General features: G+C 36.2%; 2 protein-coding genes across 2 annotated transcripts; both read right to left on the bottom strand.

Moving 5' to 3' along the window:
- Positions 1-2,924: 2,924 nt before the first annotated feature.
- On the bottom strand, positions 2,925-6,250 carry LOC111493188 (lysine histidine transporter 1-like). Its single transcript, XM_023142835.1, has 6 exons — positions 6,111-6,250; positions 4,252-5,029; positions 4,074-4,179; positions 3,448-3,539; positions 3,287-3,355; positions 2,925-3,205 (listed from the first exon to the last, which is right to left on the bottom strand). Exons 1-6 carry the CDS (start codon positions 6,161-6,163, stop codon positions 3,107-3,109), a joined length of 1,197 nt encoding a protein of 398 aa, XP_022998603.1. The 5' UTR covers positions 6,164-6,250; the 3' UTR covers positions 2,925-3,106.
- Positions 6,251-8,327: 2,077 nt separating this feature from the next.
- Positions 8,328-14,664, bottom strand: LOC111492148 (putative ABC transporter C family member 15). The gene is made up of 10 exons (XM_023141403.1): positions 13,544-14,664; positions 12,021-13,450; positions 11,857-11,943; positions 10,573-11,172; positions 10,308-10,472; positions 9,874-10,168; positions 9,274-9,794; positions 9,132-9,195; positions 8,814-9,053; positions 8,328-8,730 (listed from the first exon to the last, which is right to left on the bottom strand). The coding sequence occupies exons 1-10, from the start codon at positions 14,370-14,372 to the stop codon at positions 8,621-8,623; spliced, it is 4,341 nt and encodes a 1,446-aa protein (XP_022997171.1). The 5' UTR covers positions 14,373-14,664; the 3' UTR covers positions 8,328-8,620.
- Positions 14,665-16,369: the final 1,705 nt, after the last annotated feature.

Below are 16,369 nucleotides of genomic sequence, written 5' to 3'. Positions count from 1 at the left end.
TCGATAGAAATATCAGAATTCGTTCTGTATTAGTATGCATCAGACATAAGTTCTGTATGCTTTGAAAATGTACAACCATCGTGTCATTTNAAAAAAAAAAAAAAAAAAAAAAAAAAAAAAAAAAAAAAAAAAAAAAAAAAAAAAAAAAAAAAAAAAAAAAAAAAAAAAAATCAAATTGATTTGTTTATGAACTAAGGATTTGCATATCCAGAGCGTTTATGAGGGTTCTTAGATTCAACTTACTAGGATTACCGTAGTCCCGCTCTTTGTCTGAGAATATCCTATCCATGGTGCAGCAGGTTATCTTTGCCAGAAATCCATTATCGATAGAAATATCAGAATTCGTTCTGTATTAGTATGCATCAGACATAAGTTCTGTATGCTTTGAAAATGTACAACCATCGTGTCATTTCATTGCAACAACGAAGAAAACTAGGTAGTCTGGGTTTCAAAAACTGAAGACCGTCAATATTTGATAATCTTCCCTACTCTGGTGTAGGGGCGTTACATCAGCTAAAACAGGCTTGACCAACAGAGTTCACAGAAAACCATTGCATGGTTTATTTCCTGAGTTTTTTAGAATTATATTATGTGGGTAGGGAGGAATGGCTTTTTTGTTCATAATTTAGAACTCTCTTACATTTCCGATCAATCTTTCTTTCCAATCCCTTCTCCCTCAAATTAAAATAACAAAAGAATAAAAATCAAATCAAGTGCAGAAGGGAACTCAGGTAGCAAATCAAAAGGATCATCCCCCCAGGGAGTCCCCCATTTGTCAGATATCCAAAAAGAAGCGCAAGAACAACGAATGTTCAAAAGTCCTTTTCCCTCTTTTGTTTTTCTGATAAGAATTAAGAACTAAAAAATTATCTCATGGTATAAACTAAGCAAGTGTAGGTGCACGATACCCTAAACTAATGTAATTCTTCACTTGTAAGCAATAGAATACCGATGGACGGTTATTGTTATTCCTACTCCAGAATAAACACACATCCCGTACAAACTAAAGGCCAAGATGATCGTAGTGGGATAAAAATTTTTTTTTTTGTTTCGCTTCGTTATATGTTGATGTCTTTTTTTTACAATGGAGCATCCAGCGCTCATTTTTCCCTCTTTCTTTCTTTCTTGTCATAGTATCAAAACAACCAGCTATTAATTGATAAACAGTGATAGCAAACTTCAAACGTCCAACATAGAAAATCTGGATGAAAATAAGATATTCATAAAAAACTTGTTTGGAAATGCAAAGTTGTATCCATGTTTTACCTGATTTCCTTCCAAAAAGCCTGGGTTGGGAGACTGGATATCTGAACCAAAACCAACATAGTTCAACAGTAAGCATTACTCAACATAATCAAGCTCCAGATTTGGAAGTAACTCAAATCCTAAGAATAAGTTACCAGAAGTCTAAGATCAGATGAAATGTCAAAAGCAGGCTGCAGAATAAGGCGATCTTTAATAATTTAATCATTAAAGAACTGATGGATCTACCTCATCAATTTATAAACAGTCATCTCTTGAGAATCTATATCTGAAGGCTTTAGATTGTAATGAACACACAACGAAAGATCCAATACAGAAGAGGGAGGAATCGCGCGTCAATGCTACCCAATCATGAACTTAAACCAAACAAAAATGAGAAGTAGAGCTTACATTTCTTGAGAATCTCTTCCTCTTCGTCAAACGTGAAACCACTCCTCTCGAACTCTTCTCCTATCTCGTCATCCATGACACTGCCAATTCTTAGGGTTACTCGTTTGAAATCTCTTCCTCTTCATCAAACGACAACCTCACCAATTCATATGGAAAAGGATATAAGTCGGTTCGGTTTTATTCAAAAATATAAACCGACCGGGTCATTTCATTTAAGTCGGTTCGGTTTTAAAAATATTTTATAATTTGTTGAAAACAATAGGAATTTAAAACTATTTTCCTTTTCGGAATTTTCTTTTTATTTAATGTGATTTGTTTTAATTATGCAGACATAAATAGAATAAAATTTAAAATCGTCTATTAAAAAATTGCACGAGAAAATCGAAAAATTATTATCGAATATTTTTGTTTTTATTTTAGTTTATCAATATTATGATATAATATTTTCTTTAATATCATACTATAAGTTCCAAGAGTTAAGATAGAAAACAAGTTCATATTATTCATGGGACGAGTACGAGAATTAAATTTCGTAGACCTAATTTATCGTTGTTCATAGTAGCTAAGCAAGCTCAAGGGTAGAGCGATCGATAGCTATTAACTGATTGGTCGTAGGTTTAAATCCTACTCATGATTTGCTTTGACCATTAAAAGTAGGTAACTCGTTTCCTATCTCTAACAATCCACCAAGCCCACTGCTAGCAGATATTATCAACTTTGAGCAATTACGAGTGGATTGTGAAATCCTACATCAGTTGGAGAGGGGAACAAAACAATCATTACAAGGGAATGAAAATCACTCCTTAATAAATGCATTTTAAAATAATGAGGCTAACGGTGTTACATAACGAGCCAAAATAGCATTACATAACGAGCCAAAATAGCAATATTTACTAGTAGTGGACTTGTGCTATTACAAATGATATCATATGTACTAGGGAAGACGTTGAAGAGGGGAATGAAGCTTGCTAGTCCTCAAAGGGGTTAGATTGTGAGATTCTACATTAATTAGAGAGGGAAATGAAGCATCACTGATAAGGGTGTGAAAACCTCTCCCTAAGTATAACACATGTTAAAATCGTGAGACTTACAACTATATATAACGAGCTGAAGCAAACAATATCTGCTCGAACAAAGTAACGTAGAAATATTTGATATAATAGTATATATTATTATAATAGTAGTAGAAATGAAAGCAACAAACATAAGATAACCCTATCAGTATTTCTAACCTAATGAAATAAAAAGGCATTCCATTGCAGGTAGAAACACACAATTCCATCTCTTTTTGGGGATTATTCTAGCCTCCTTACGTTTCTTGAGCTCCTATTGAAGTACAAACTGGTTGGGCTAGAGAACATAGCCAATTATTTAATCTGGCTGCCAAATCCTGACTTCTGTGCTATAACAATTGGCTGCAGAGAACACTGCCAACTTCTTGCTGTGATCATGTTCATGAGAAGAACTGGTAGTTCTTGGCTGAAAGGATGAGCGTTCTCAGGCCGCCGATGGGCGACAGGACCATCAGCAGAATGCCGAACACAATGCAAACCTGAAGCAATTCACACCAGTTTCAGTCACAGAATGGTTCAAAAAATGATCAAATGGCGAATTGGGTTTCCTGGAAAGTTACCCAATTTGTGGTCCATGATAGGCCGAATCTTTTGGGCTTGTATATCGCTAGCCACATGATGCATGGGAGCTGCACGTAAAGAATAGGTCATATGATCGGGTGTTAGTTTTGTGAATATGATGTTGTGATAATTTAGATTAGTTTATGATGGTTTTGGTTACGAAGTAAGTTGTGGGCGCGAACGCTAGGCCTCCGAAGAACCCAAGCAAGCCACCGAAGAAAGGCACGGCTATTCCCACAAACATTGTAAAAGCTGCAGCCAGCCATTGAATTGAATGAATAAATATTTTATGAACTAACATTTTACTTTTATTAAAAATCCACTCGAATTAACCACATATATATATCTTTTCAAGTCATCTAATTATTCAATTGATATATATGTCATATGATAAAACTATTACAGTATAAACTGAACTATATATATAAGATGGTCTAAAAATGTATTTTATCTATTATATATATTATCTCGTAACTCATCAATATAAACCTTTAGCCAATATATTCAATTGATAAACAAGACATATGATAAAGATATATAGGGTATTACAGTAGTCTGAAAATTATTGTTGTTCTTTCTATTCACTAAGATCAAATGTGTGGATTGTTATGCTATTTCAACAAATCCACGCCCAAAAGATTTATGGTTAAATTGAGTTCAATTGATTATTTTATAATTTCAAAAGTTCGAGTTTGGTCTTAAAAAAAAAGTTATAACAAAATTCACGGAACACTCGTAATGCATATATTCAAGAGATGAAAATTGTGACGAGAGGATTTAACTCACCGACGTATAAAGATCGAGTGATGAATCGAAGTCGGAAACAGGGAGTAAAGTTCCATCGTTTCACCAACAATGTCTCCATCATGTCGAACACGGGCATAGCATAAATCTATAAATAAAAAAAAAAATGGTTAATTGTGACGGTCTTATTGAATAATATTTTAAACATAATTACGAGTACCTGGTAGCTGCCGATGACATGGATGACTACGAACATGTTGGCAACGGCAATGAGCCAGGCAGGTTTTTCGAGGGAAATAAGGATGTTGTCTTCAACAGAGTTGCCGAATACCCAATAGCCAATCATGGCGACAGGGAAATAGCATAAAGCGACAACGATGTAAGCCAAAACGACACCTTTCCACATGGGGCCTTTGGAGGGCTTCTCCGGCGTGGAAGGAATGGTGGCTTGGATCTCCAAAACAACGTTGTGGCCAGCAAACGCAAACGCCACTTCACCCAACCCACTCAAGAAGTGGAAAACGCCGTCCGATTTGGTCTTGGCTCTATAGCTGTAGTCCACGTCCGCCTGCACTCCTTTCTCCAAGGAAGCAACCCACGCCACCGTGGAGTAGCTGAGAGACATGACGGCTGCGGCGAGAGAGACGCCGGAGATGGAGTTGAAATTGGGGAGGTGGGAGAGGACGAAATGGATGGAGGCGAATATGACTATGAAGTAAGAGGTTTTGATGTTGGAGCAGCTGGGGCAGACTGTCTCGTGGAACTTCTTTAAGCACTTGCCGCCGGTGACCATGTAGACGACATTGACGCCGACTTCCACCGTCAGCTGCTGAGGAACCACGATCCAAAGGCCAAGCTTCTCGCCGAAGGCGTACTGCCCCAGCTCGTGGTACCTGTCGAACCTCTTCCCAGGCACCATCTCGTGCATCTCCACCATTTGCCATAGCGTGTACAGCGTAATGATCCATGACAGAGTCATTATCACCGAACCAGGTCCCCTGCCAATTACCATAATTTTAATTAAAAAAATTCAAAAAATTTAATCCCAATTGCAAATATTACTCAAAATTACAATTATATTAGAAACCCTTTAAACTTTTAAGCCAAAATTTGGATCTAGATTGGTGGGTCAGTCGCCTCTACCCTCTACTGTAGATTTAGATCGTCACTTATTATGATAACCTAGATGCAATTCAGCAAAATGTAGAGAGTGAGGTAGTTCTGCCTCCAGACCGACCCTTCGAACAGTACAGGAAGCATCGAATGCTCTTGTTACAAAATAGGCAGAAGGGGAGGTTTCAGTCGCCTTTTAACATAGATTTGGATCGTCACTTATTATGACAACTCAAATGCAGCGCAACAAAATATAGAGGGTGAGGGTAGTTCCGCCTCCAGGCTGACCCTTCGAGAAGTATAGGAACCGTCGAATGCTCTTGTTACAGAATAGGTAGGAGGGAAGGTTTCAGTTGCCTATAACATAAATTTGGATCGTCACTTATTATGACACTCCAGATGAGATAGTGACTTATAACATAGATTTGGATCGTCACTTATTATGGAAATCCAAAGGAGGCATCATCTTCCCTACCTAACCAGGCTGTACCACATACAACTCAGCAAAATGTAGAGAGTAACGGAAGTTTCACCTCGAGACTGACCGTTTGAGTAGTACAAAAAGTATCAAACGCTCCTGTTATAGAATAGGTAGTAAAAAAGGTTTGTATGGGACGCCTTTCTCTTTGTTGTGCAAATCTAGAGCTAGTATCGAAGGTTTAGCCCACCACTACATCATTCTAAGTCAGCTTCCATCCAAAATATTAATTTAAAGTATCGTTTTTTAAACGTTTAGAAAATATCAAAAGAATTGTGGAAAATGCAACTAAAATCTCACATTCATTAGATAAGTAGATGATTCACAGTATAGTCAACGATATCCAACGACACTAAACCTTTTTAGGTCAGGAGTACATACCATCGAAAATATCGATTGAAGTGGGTCGATGTGTATATGTCTAAAACAGTAGCAAAATCGAAAAAAGAGAATCTTTATCATGATATCTAGAGAGAGAGAGAGAGTACCATCCCAGTTCAGACATGGCATAAGGGAGGCTGAGGACGCCGGCGCCGACCATGGCAGTGACATTATGAAAAGCAGCATACCACCATTTGGCATTCCTAGAAGAAGTGATCGGAAGCCAGTCGTCGATGGCTTTCTGATTGGCAACGCCAGCGTTCGTTGACGGATCTTGATCATGAACCATTTTTGTGCTTGATTTTACGACACACCAATTAAGAGACTCAATAGATCGAACCAGGGTGAGCTTATTGTTCCACACTAGCAGCTCCCATATTTAAAGGATCTTAACACACAATCTATAATTAGTGGGTTAGTAATTGTATGGCTTACAAACATTCATATTCTGTCGAATTTACCTTTTCACCTTGTCTTGCCTGTTCCTCGTTTGAATCTAGGAATCTCCGAGTTCTGAGGTGGTCTGTGTCAGCATATCCATGTCCACACTACATTTTTACCTTTCTACCCCTCTTTGCCACCTAATTCTTTGCTTCTATTCATCCCCCCATTGCTACCCTTTATGGTAATTAATTAAATTTGGTTTGGTTTTACCAAAATAAATGAATTATTTCCATGTTTTTATGAACGAATTCAACGGTCGATGAGGAAAGTGGTTATGGGAGTGAATGATTTGTTATGATGGATGTTTTGATTCATTCATTTTAATTACTTGCAAACTTTGGTTTAAATAAAAAAAAACATTATTCCGACCGAAAAAGCTTTGGCGTGTTATGTTTTTGAATTATGGGTTGGATTTGAAAAACGTATGTGTCATGTGATAGGCCGAGATGCCTAACTCTTTTCATTGATGGAAGCGGTTCGTATAAGATTAGAAAGTAATTTGGTTATCAGTTGTCTAATCTAATACTTTTAAGTTATAATAACCGCATTATGCGGATGGAACTATATGTTGATGTGTTAGATGTCATGTTTTGGTGACGAGTGTTTTTAGTTTAATCATTATTGGGTGAAGATTAAATCATCTACTTTTGAAATAGCGTGCAACACGTAATATTGTCATATTTTATTTTACGTTTTTTAAGTTAATAATTTTATGGTTTATTTTTCTATCATATTTTATTTTACGAGCTATATATACGCACCCAAACATTACACTAATTGTGGTTGGTCCAACAGTTTCCAGAATGTCGTTGTCATGATGTTGATTCAGCTTATGCAACTACGACATCTGCATATCTCTGATCAATCGAAAAGAAATTACAAGACATTCGATAAAATACTTTTATACTTTGCTTTACTTGAGATTTCTTGATACTGCACTTCGCTTTACTTGATACTGTTTGGTATTTCTTGAGATTGAAAATTTTGGTAGGGTTGAAGATATTTATATAGACAATTTATTCTTAAAATATTTAATCATTTATTCTTAAAATATATAAATGTTTTTTCTAAAATAATTAGAAATCTTTCTTCCTCCCCTATCTAAATCTCCTAAAATATTTAATCCTTTATTCTTAGAATATATAAATGTTTTTCCTAAAATAATTAAATATTTTTATACCTAAAATATTTAATCATTTATTTCTAAAATATATAAATATTTTTTCTAATTAGATATATTTATTCTTAAAATATCTAAGTCTCCTAAAATATTTAATTATTTATTCCTAAAATATATAAATGTTTTTCCTAAAATAATTACATTTTATTCCTAAAATACCTAAAATCAGACTGGTGTTAGTCCTTAGGCGGGTGTTAGTCCCTAGATGGTCTAACTTCTATTGATGAGACGGGTGTTAGTCCCTAAATGGTCTAACTTCTATTGACGAGAGATTCTAGGACTCTCGCCCAATGTCCTCATCTTTCAACTGAATTTGTCTCATTGAATGTGTATAATCCATATAGGGGATCTTTCAATGGAGAAGATCCATCAACCTAAGACAAGGAAAAAGATCTATTTATTTTATTTAGTTATTTAGTTAAATCAATGATTCATTATTGTAACATATATCAACAAACATCGTGAAGCCCTTCTCAATGTCTTCCACTCACCCAATGGATCCAGGAGGCAAGGAAAATCCGTTGATTTCATCCATTCATGAAGGGTCAGGAAATCCTAAATAAGCGGAACTTAGGTCATTTTCTTAAAATATATAGACAATGGCCTCATTCGATGATATTTTAACCGCCTTAATCATTCAAAGCATGTTGAATCGGTTTTTTTGTCTCACCCAACCAAGAAGAATGGAACGATCAACAAATATCATCAACTGCTCTGTGGCATAAAATTTTTATTATGGTGAAATGAAACATGCTTTCAATTACATCAAAACAACAATAAGAGGGGAAGACTATGGTTAATACCTAAGGCTCTGTATCTATCTCATCAACTAATGGTAGAAAGCTTGTCAATCTATTTGCTTGGATCTGCTATTGCTTCAAAGGATGAGTATCAAATTTCTTACTTTACAAATCTCCAGCCTAGGCAGTTAGTAGCAGTGTGCAAGTCAATCAGTCATGAACTTCAGGTTTGGTTGGCGAAAGTCCCCATCGACTATGAGCGACTGTTGGATGATCTCCTCAAGAATTCTGCCACCAACTTCGAAAACATAGAAGAACTGTTCTCGAGTAATCGAGACGGTGAATCGTACTCGATCACCTTGCCTATAACAATGCAACTCATGCATTAGAATGATACTAGTAGCTTTAGTTTTTATAATATACTCTAATGTAAGAAGTTGGCTTGCCTTCATCAAGAACCAAAACCAAATCATTGTCGATGACCGTCGGGATTCGATGAGCCACGGTAATGACGGTGCATCCATTCGTCTCCTCTCTTATCGTTTCCTGAATTCTGTTTTCTGTTGCAGTATCAATGGAGGCTGTTGCCTCATCCAACACAAGAATCCTACGCTTCTTGAGAAGCACCCTAGCCAAGCAAACAAGTTGCCTCTGTCCAACACTCCAATTCTCTCCATCTTCAGCAACTGCAGCATTACATTTGAGTAGAAAATAAACCAAACTGAACAAGAACACTTCCAAAACAATGGAAGACCTCATCGTACCTGGTGCTTCAAGAACTGTTCGGTCTGTTTGGATGATCTCGGCGAACCGACACTTGTGAAGGACCTGAAATATTAAGTTAGTGTTAAGTTAAGACCGTGTTAACATTTCATCATCCACGAAACAAGGCACTTCCAAGCTCACCTCCCATATTTCTTGATCATTATGTTGTTGCAAAGGGTCTAGATTAGTTCTCATGGTTCCTTGGAACAATGTTGGGTCTTGTGGAATGATACCCAACTTAGACCTCAGATCATGCAGACCCATTTTGCAAATATCAACTCCATCAATGAGAATCCTTCCAGCAGAAGGCTCAACCACTCTAAAAAGTGCTTGGATTAAGGTGGACTTACCACTTCCTGTCCTGCCAACAACTCCAACTTTCTTCCTTTTTTGGAAGGTACAAGTGATCCCTTTGAGAACCAATGGAAGATTAGGACGGTATTGGACATGGAGGTTCTCAAGTTCTATCTTTCCCTCCGTTGGCCATTCCGGCAGCGGCCTACAATCTTCGATAACCGGGGGTGCTTCCGAAGCGATGTTCGTAAACTGAAGAATTCTTTCAACAGATATCATTTTGTTCTCAACGTTGCATAAATTCCATATCACCCAAGCCTGAAGCACATTCATGTTCAAACCATATGTGGCTGCTAATCCTGCTAAGCCTGTAGTAAGATAGACCATTTGCTTAGGTGATATGTTGATCAAATGAAAGTTATGGATGGCAGTGACAGATAAGCTTACTAGGATCAATTGCTGTTCTAGGAAGGGTCACTAAGATGACGAGTGCAAGAAAGAAGACGACGTCGAAAAGAAAATTGATCCGTAGGCACAACCATTCCATAGAAGTCGAGTTGTGAAAAACCACACGAGAATAATCATCAACCAGCTTCAGTGTTTTTCTCAAGAAACGATCCTCTTGATTAAAACAACGGATAATTGTTGCACCAACGACTGTTTCCGAAAAGTGATGAAGAATCGGAGCCTTTCGAATCCCGACCATTCTAGCTAGTTCTCTAGCAGTACTGATGTAATATCCCTGTAAAGGGAATAAAAAACATTTCAAGACACTAAACCTGATGAGCTAAGGATTAAAATCCTAAAACTACTTGCTTTTTGATATCATATTTGATGAATTGGGAGTAAATGAAAAGCTAAAAGTGGGTTTATGTTCTCGCCTGGTACCATATAGAGAGAGCAAGGACGACAAGGAAGAGTGGGAAAACTTGCCATGCAACCTTGGACATCAGAATGATGATACTCAACAGCTGAATGAGTGCAAAAGCCAATCCTCCTAATCTATAAGGGATATCTGTATCCAAGGTGCTTTGATCAGTAGATGACTGCATCATAGAGAAGAAGAAAAGGGGGGGTTGGCATTATTGACGTAATGCAAAAATTTAATGGACGTGACTATAACAAACACGTTGAGAAGGTTATTACCCTGTTAAGGATTTGGCTTGAAGGTTTGGCATCAAAAAATGAAATAGGTGCTGCAAATATTGATGTCACCATTCCAAGAAACATTCGTTGTGCCGTCTCGATAGCAATGGTTGCCATAAAAACAGCGCGGCCTAATATAAAGATGGAGCTCCCACCGGACATCAAAACGAACGTCACGAAAAACTGCTTTCTGCTGACCTTGCCTTCTTCTTCTGTTGCCCAAGAAATCCAGTAATTACTGCCCATCTGAAGGATTTGAAACAAAACTTGACACAGAAGGATTACAGGAACAAGAGCTCCTTTATAAGCAGATGTGATGAAGGTTGAGTAGACACTCCACTTTACACGACCGGTTTGTGCTTCCTCTTCTTGAGCTCTCACAGAGTGGCCACCATTTCCAAGAGACAAGGAAGAACTTTCATCTAGAGCTTCTATTTGATGTGTCTTACATGGTCTTTTATGATGTTCATCTTCTTTCAGTGGCTTAACTCCATTCAGTGATCTTCTATGTGCTGCAATGTGTCTAGCAAGTTCACCGTTCGAATCTGATATTAATTCTGCATACTTTCCCGATTGAACAATATGGCCATTTTTCATTACCTGAAAGCAAAAGCATTCGAATTCAATACGAGGCAGCTGGGGTTAGTGTTAGGAATAAGGAATCTCTACAATGGTATGATATTGTCCAGTTTGAGCATAAGCTCTCATGACTTTGCTTTGGGCTTTCCCAAAAGGCCTCGTAACAATGGAGATATATTCCTTACTATGATCATTCCCTAAATTAGTCAATTTGGGACTCCCTCCCAACAATCCTCAACAATCCTCCCCTCGAACGAAGTACACTATAGAGCCTCCCCTGAGACCTATGGAACCCTCGAATAACCTCTCCTTAATCGAGGCTCGACTCCTTCTCTGGAGTCCTCGAACAAATTACACCCTTTGTTCGACACTTGAGTCACTTTTGACTACACTTTCGCGGCTCACAACTTCTTTGTTCGATATTTGAGGATTCTATTGATATGGCAAGTTAAGGGCATGACTCTGATATCATGTTAGTAATAACAGATCTCCACAATGGTATGATATTGTCCACTTTGAGCATAAGCTCTCATGGCTTTGGTTCGAGCTTTCCCAAAAGGCCTCATACCAATGGATATGTATTCCTTACTTATAAACTCATGATCATTCCCTAAATTAGTCAATATAGTATTCCCTCCCAACAATCCCTAACAGTTAGTGCTCGTGATACTCCATGGAAAACAACTAAAAAACTGGAGTACTTACCAGAACAAGGTCCGCAGCTTCTATGAATTCCAAGTGATGAGTAGCATATACAACAGTTTTACTAGACAGAAGTTGCAAAAGACATCTCTGCATTATCATTAAAGTTTCGTGTAAGAATCTTAAAAAGAAAGAGACTACAAGAATAACAAAAATGTGATGCTCACCTTGAACAAATGTGTTCCAGTACATGCGTCCACAGCACTAAAAGGATCATCCAGGAAGTAAACATCTGCATCACTATACACTGCCCTTGCCAATTGAATCCGCTGCTTTTGTCCACCACTTAGATTCACACCCCTCTCTCCCAACAAGGTGCAATCGCCATCCAGCCACAGCTTGATATCCTGATTCAAAGCGCAGGCTTCTAGCACATCCTCATAAAAATGTTTATCAATCTCCTTCCCAAACAGCACATTCTCTCTTACAGTGCCTGATTGGATCCAAGCACTTTGGGGAACATAAGCTTTAGTTCCATGTATCTTCATTTGTGTTCCTGAAATCTGTGGGATCTCACCGAGTATACTACAAAGTAGGCTCGATTTTCCCGAACCGACCGACCCGCAAACTGCAACTTTGTAACCTTTTGGTATTTGCATCTTTTCTGCAACTTTTATGGTTGGTTTCTTAAAATTTAGATCGCTCGCTTCCCACAAATACTCCCCTACCTCCATTTCGATCACGATATCTGATGAACTGGCAGGAGGATGATAAATCTGCTTCCTTTGATCTTCTTCTTGAATGAACTCTTGTATACGGTCAAGGGAGACTTTTGTTTGAGCAATCATGGAAATCAGCTCCGGTAGGTTATAAATTGGATCTTGTAGGATCCTAAAAGTAGCAATGGCTGATAAAACCGTGCCTGCTGTTAGAGGGATTTTCATCATAACACAAGCACCAAAAGTAAGTACTGAAACTAAAGTTGGTGAAACCCAAAACAGAAATGCTATAACGGAGCATGTATACAGATATCTCTTTAACCAGCTCCTTTCGACTTCTCGAAGTTGCAAGACCTTCTTCATAAATGTCTGTTCCCAAGAATGGAGTTTCAAGACTCTCATGTTCTTTAGAGTCTCTGATGTCAATTTGATTCTAGAGTCTCTTGCATCCATTATTTTCGAGTGTAGACTTTCTTGAACATTAGCTAAAGGTGTGTTGCTTACCATTATAAATATTGTAGCTAACAGAGCAGTAATGGAAGGAGCAGCTCCAAGATTCCTAAAAAGAACGATAAGTGCTAGAGCTATTTGGACAGGAAGCAACCAAATCTTATGGATATACCAAGAGAAGTCTCCAATTCTTTCAACATCAACATTTATTAGATTAATGATCTTTCCATTACTTGGACCAGCAGCATTAACAGATAAAGATTTCTTGTAGATCATCACTGTAAGAGCTGCCCTTACCTGGATACCGACACGGTGAGTGCCGAAATACCACTGTCTTTGAGTAAGAGACTCCAATGTCTTAGCAAAGAAGAAGAAGAATGCAAGAATCAACCCATCACGGTTGCTTGATTCATCGCTTTTTCCCAACAGATAATTCACAAAGTTGGAGATTAAGAAAGGCCCCATAAAGGATGCTAATGTGTTGACTCCTAATAAAAGTTTTGAACAAAGAAGAAATTAGAGAAACACAAAGATTTACAGTTTGTAGAGAAGAATTCAAACAGTGTAAGCAAGAACAGTACCCGCAAATATTGCAGTTAAAACCAGAGATTTCCATGTAGCTAGAACTATAGCTTTGGGCAAGGAAGATGATTCAATTTTCTTTCTCTGAAGCGATTCTTCCAGCAAGGAGGAAACATATTCAGCTGTTTCAGATTGAGGAACACAAGGAACATGAACTAATTCAAGTTTTTGATTCCTCCCCCTTTTGAAGAGCGGATTCAGCCATTGGAATGTAATTTGACTCCAAAATCCAGGACTGATGAACCCACCATCATCTTCAGAACAAGAATCATTCTCTTTTTGGAGCAATGATTTCTCAAGATCATTGTGTTTATCATGATAGTTAACAATCAGCGCAGTACAGCAGATTATCAAAGACAGAGTGAATGAAGCAAAATCTATAACAGTAGCTTTTGGAAGAAAATGAGGAAACTCCATGGATTTCAAGTATGTAAGCAGGTAAATAATCGAAGAACCTAATCCATACAAACAAGAGAAAATCCACCAAACAATTAGAATCAACGGCCATCTTTTGGCTTGATGATTAGTTCCATTTCTCCAGTAGAAAGCAATCGCAGCGGCGAAAATCCACGTTAAAGCGGAGATGATCAATCCCCAATCAACGATTCTACGATTCCAGTACTCATAAGCAGCAAAACCAGAATACCAAAACGGAAGAACAGCATTAGAAAAGATCGTAATGCTGGTTAGCCATTTAAACTCTCGAAATGCTCTGTTTCTCGATTGAGGGATTCCACTCTCTGCTTCTCGTCTACACGAGTGAAGCAAAATCCACATCGATAATGCAAAAATAAACACAGCATTTACGATAACAGAAGGAATATCCATGAAAAATTGCGTTTAAATCTCGAAACGCATTGAGAAGAAGACGGCAAACTCAGTAAGAATCAGCAGAGTCATTTCAGAAAGCGAAATGTGAGTTTAAATAGAAATAGCTCAGCAAGAGAAGAAATCCATGGAATTCAGAACAACAAAACAAGAACAAGAAGAACCCCGTGAAAATGATGAAAACTGAAGCAAAATTTGAGGAAAAACCTGGTGGATTTATCTCAGTGGCCAGTGAGCATGTTCTTTATATATGGAATCGCATTTAAAAATAGCAAATTCTGTCACTTAGTCTTTGTCGTACCAAACTCTTATCATTTTCGGTCCAATTAAGCCGCTCAAAAACATATAATCCGCCATTATAGTTCATTCACCTCCCAGATGAACTTGCAATTCCGATAATACCCTCATAATGACTCCATTTTATATTCACATTTCCTTATTTTTTAAAAAATCTTTAAATGGATTATTATTCTTAAAAATCACACTGTTTTATTTATATGGTTTATTAATTGTTAAATTTCTGAATATTTTTTAAGTTTAATTAATGGATATTTAATATTAATATTTAGTTAAAATAATATATATATATATAGTTATGTCATTATTATTTTTTAAAATCTTATATAGTATATGAAAATGATAAATTTTAATTAAATTAAATCTTAATACTTTCATAAATCACATAATGGTCCCGAACGAAATTAACCAGAGTCACTAATGGGACCACACAAAATTAAATCAATATTGTTTTGATTTAAAATTAACGGGTCGTTCAAGTGGTAAAAATTAATATTATTTCTATAATAATAGCTACTATTAATAAAAAAAAAACAAAAACTAAATAGAAGGGCAATAAATCCATTATTATAAAGTTAATTTATCCAATTAAACACAAAAGTAAAAATAAATAAATTACTTTTTTAATTTAATTTTAATTTTTTGGGTTCAGGAATAAGAACTTTATTCGTTAGAGGAGTGATTTGGACCAGTCACGTTAATGTTATCGAATCCTGTGCACTAATGAAAAGAGTGCCACGTGGATTGTTACCCTGGAGATAAAGTGGATTGATGACGTAACGCCAAGTCGTGTGACTGATGGGTGGCACCGAGTTGCTAACCCTCCTCAAACCGGGCTCGGCGCGTGCCAGAGATCTTGCTGGCGTGTGCTGCAAACGTGAGTCTCACGTGCCACTACCACGAGGTAATTTTTTTTTTTAAAAGATAAAAAGTATTTAAACTTTTGGCTTTTGATGGCTAATTAGTAATTTCAACTTAAATAATCTTTTTAAGTCAAAAAAAATTCGAATATATAGTAATTTAATTTAAATTAAATAATTTTTCTCTAATTAATAAGTTGATTAAATGCATCAAATAAATATGAAAAAATATAGGTTTTTTTTAACAAAAATAAAAAATATTGTGGATTTCTATTATAAATCAAAATTATCTCTAATTAATTGTGTGTATTTTAGTGATTTATTATCCTTACTAATTTGTTTTGTTTTGTATTTGTTTATTTAATATAATATGTTAGTGATTTTTTTTTCCTTTCAGTTTATTTGAAAATAAAATATAATTTAATTTAAATACACAATTACCATTATATATTAATTTAATATATAATGTGAGACATAATATTTAATTTAGTTAACATTTTGTCATTTATTCCTTTTTTTTTTCCAAATTTCTTCATGTACCATTTTATTTTTATTATTAATAATAATATTATTTAAAGGTGTAATTCAAATTTGGTAGGTGGGTTGCTTGTTGTAGGATATAATTCGAAATTCATTGTATAAACATAAAAAAAAAAAATTTAATTAAAAAAAAGTAAAAAATTGGGTTCCATGGATAACTGACAAATAGTGTGTCTTACCAAAATTGTGATATATTTCCAAAAAAAATAATAAATTTTATTTCATGTAAAAAAAAATGTTATATATATTTACGATAATAACAAAAAAAAAAAAAAAAAAAATTGTAGTTACTAACTAAAT

The sequence above is a fragment of the Cucurbita maxima genome, unplaced genomic scaffold, assembly GCF_002738345.1.
Source record: "Cucurbita maxima cultivar Rimu unplaced genomic scaffold, Cmax_1.0 Cma_Scf00001, whole genome shotgun sequence".
In the NCBI taxonomy this organism is placed as follows: domain Eukaryota; kingdom Viridiplantae; phylum Streptophyta; class Magnoliopsida; order Cucurbitales; family Cucurbitaceae; genus Cucurbita; species Cucurbita maxima.
This window is presented reverse-complemented; position numbering and strand designations above follow the sequence as displayed.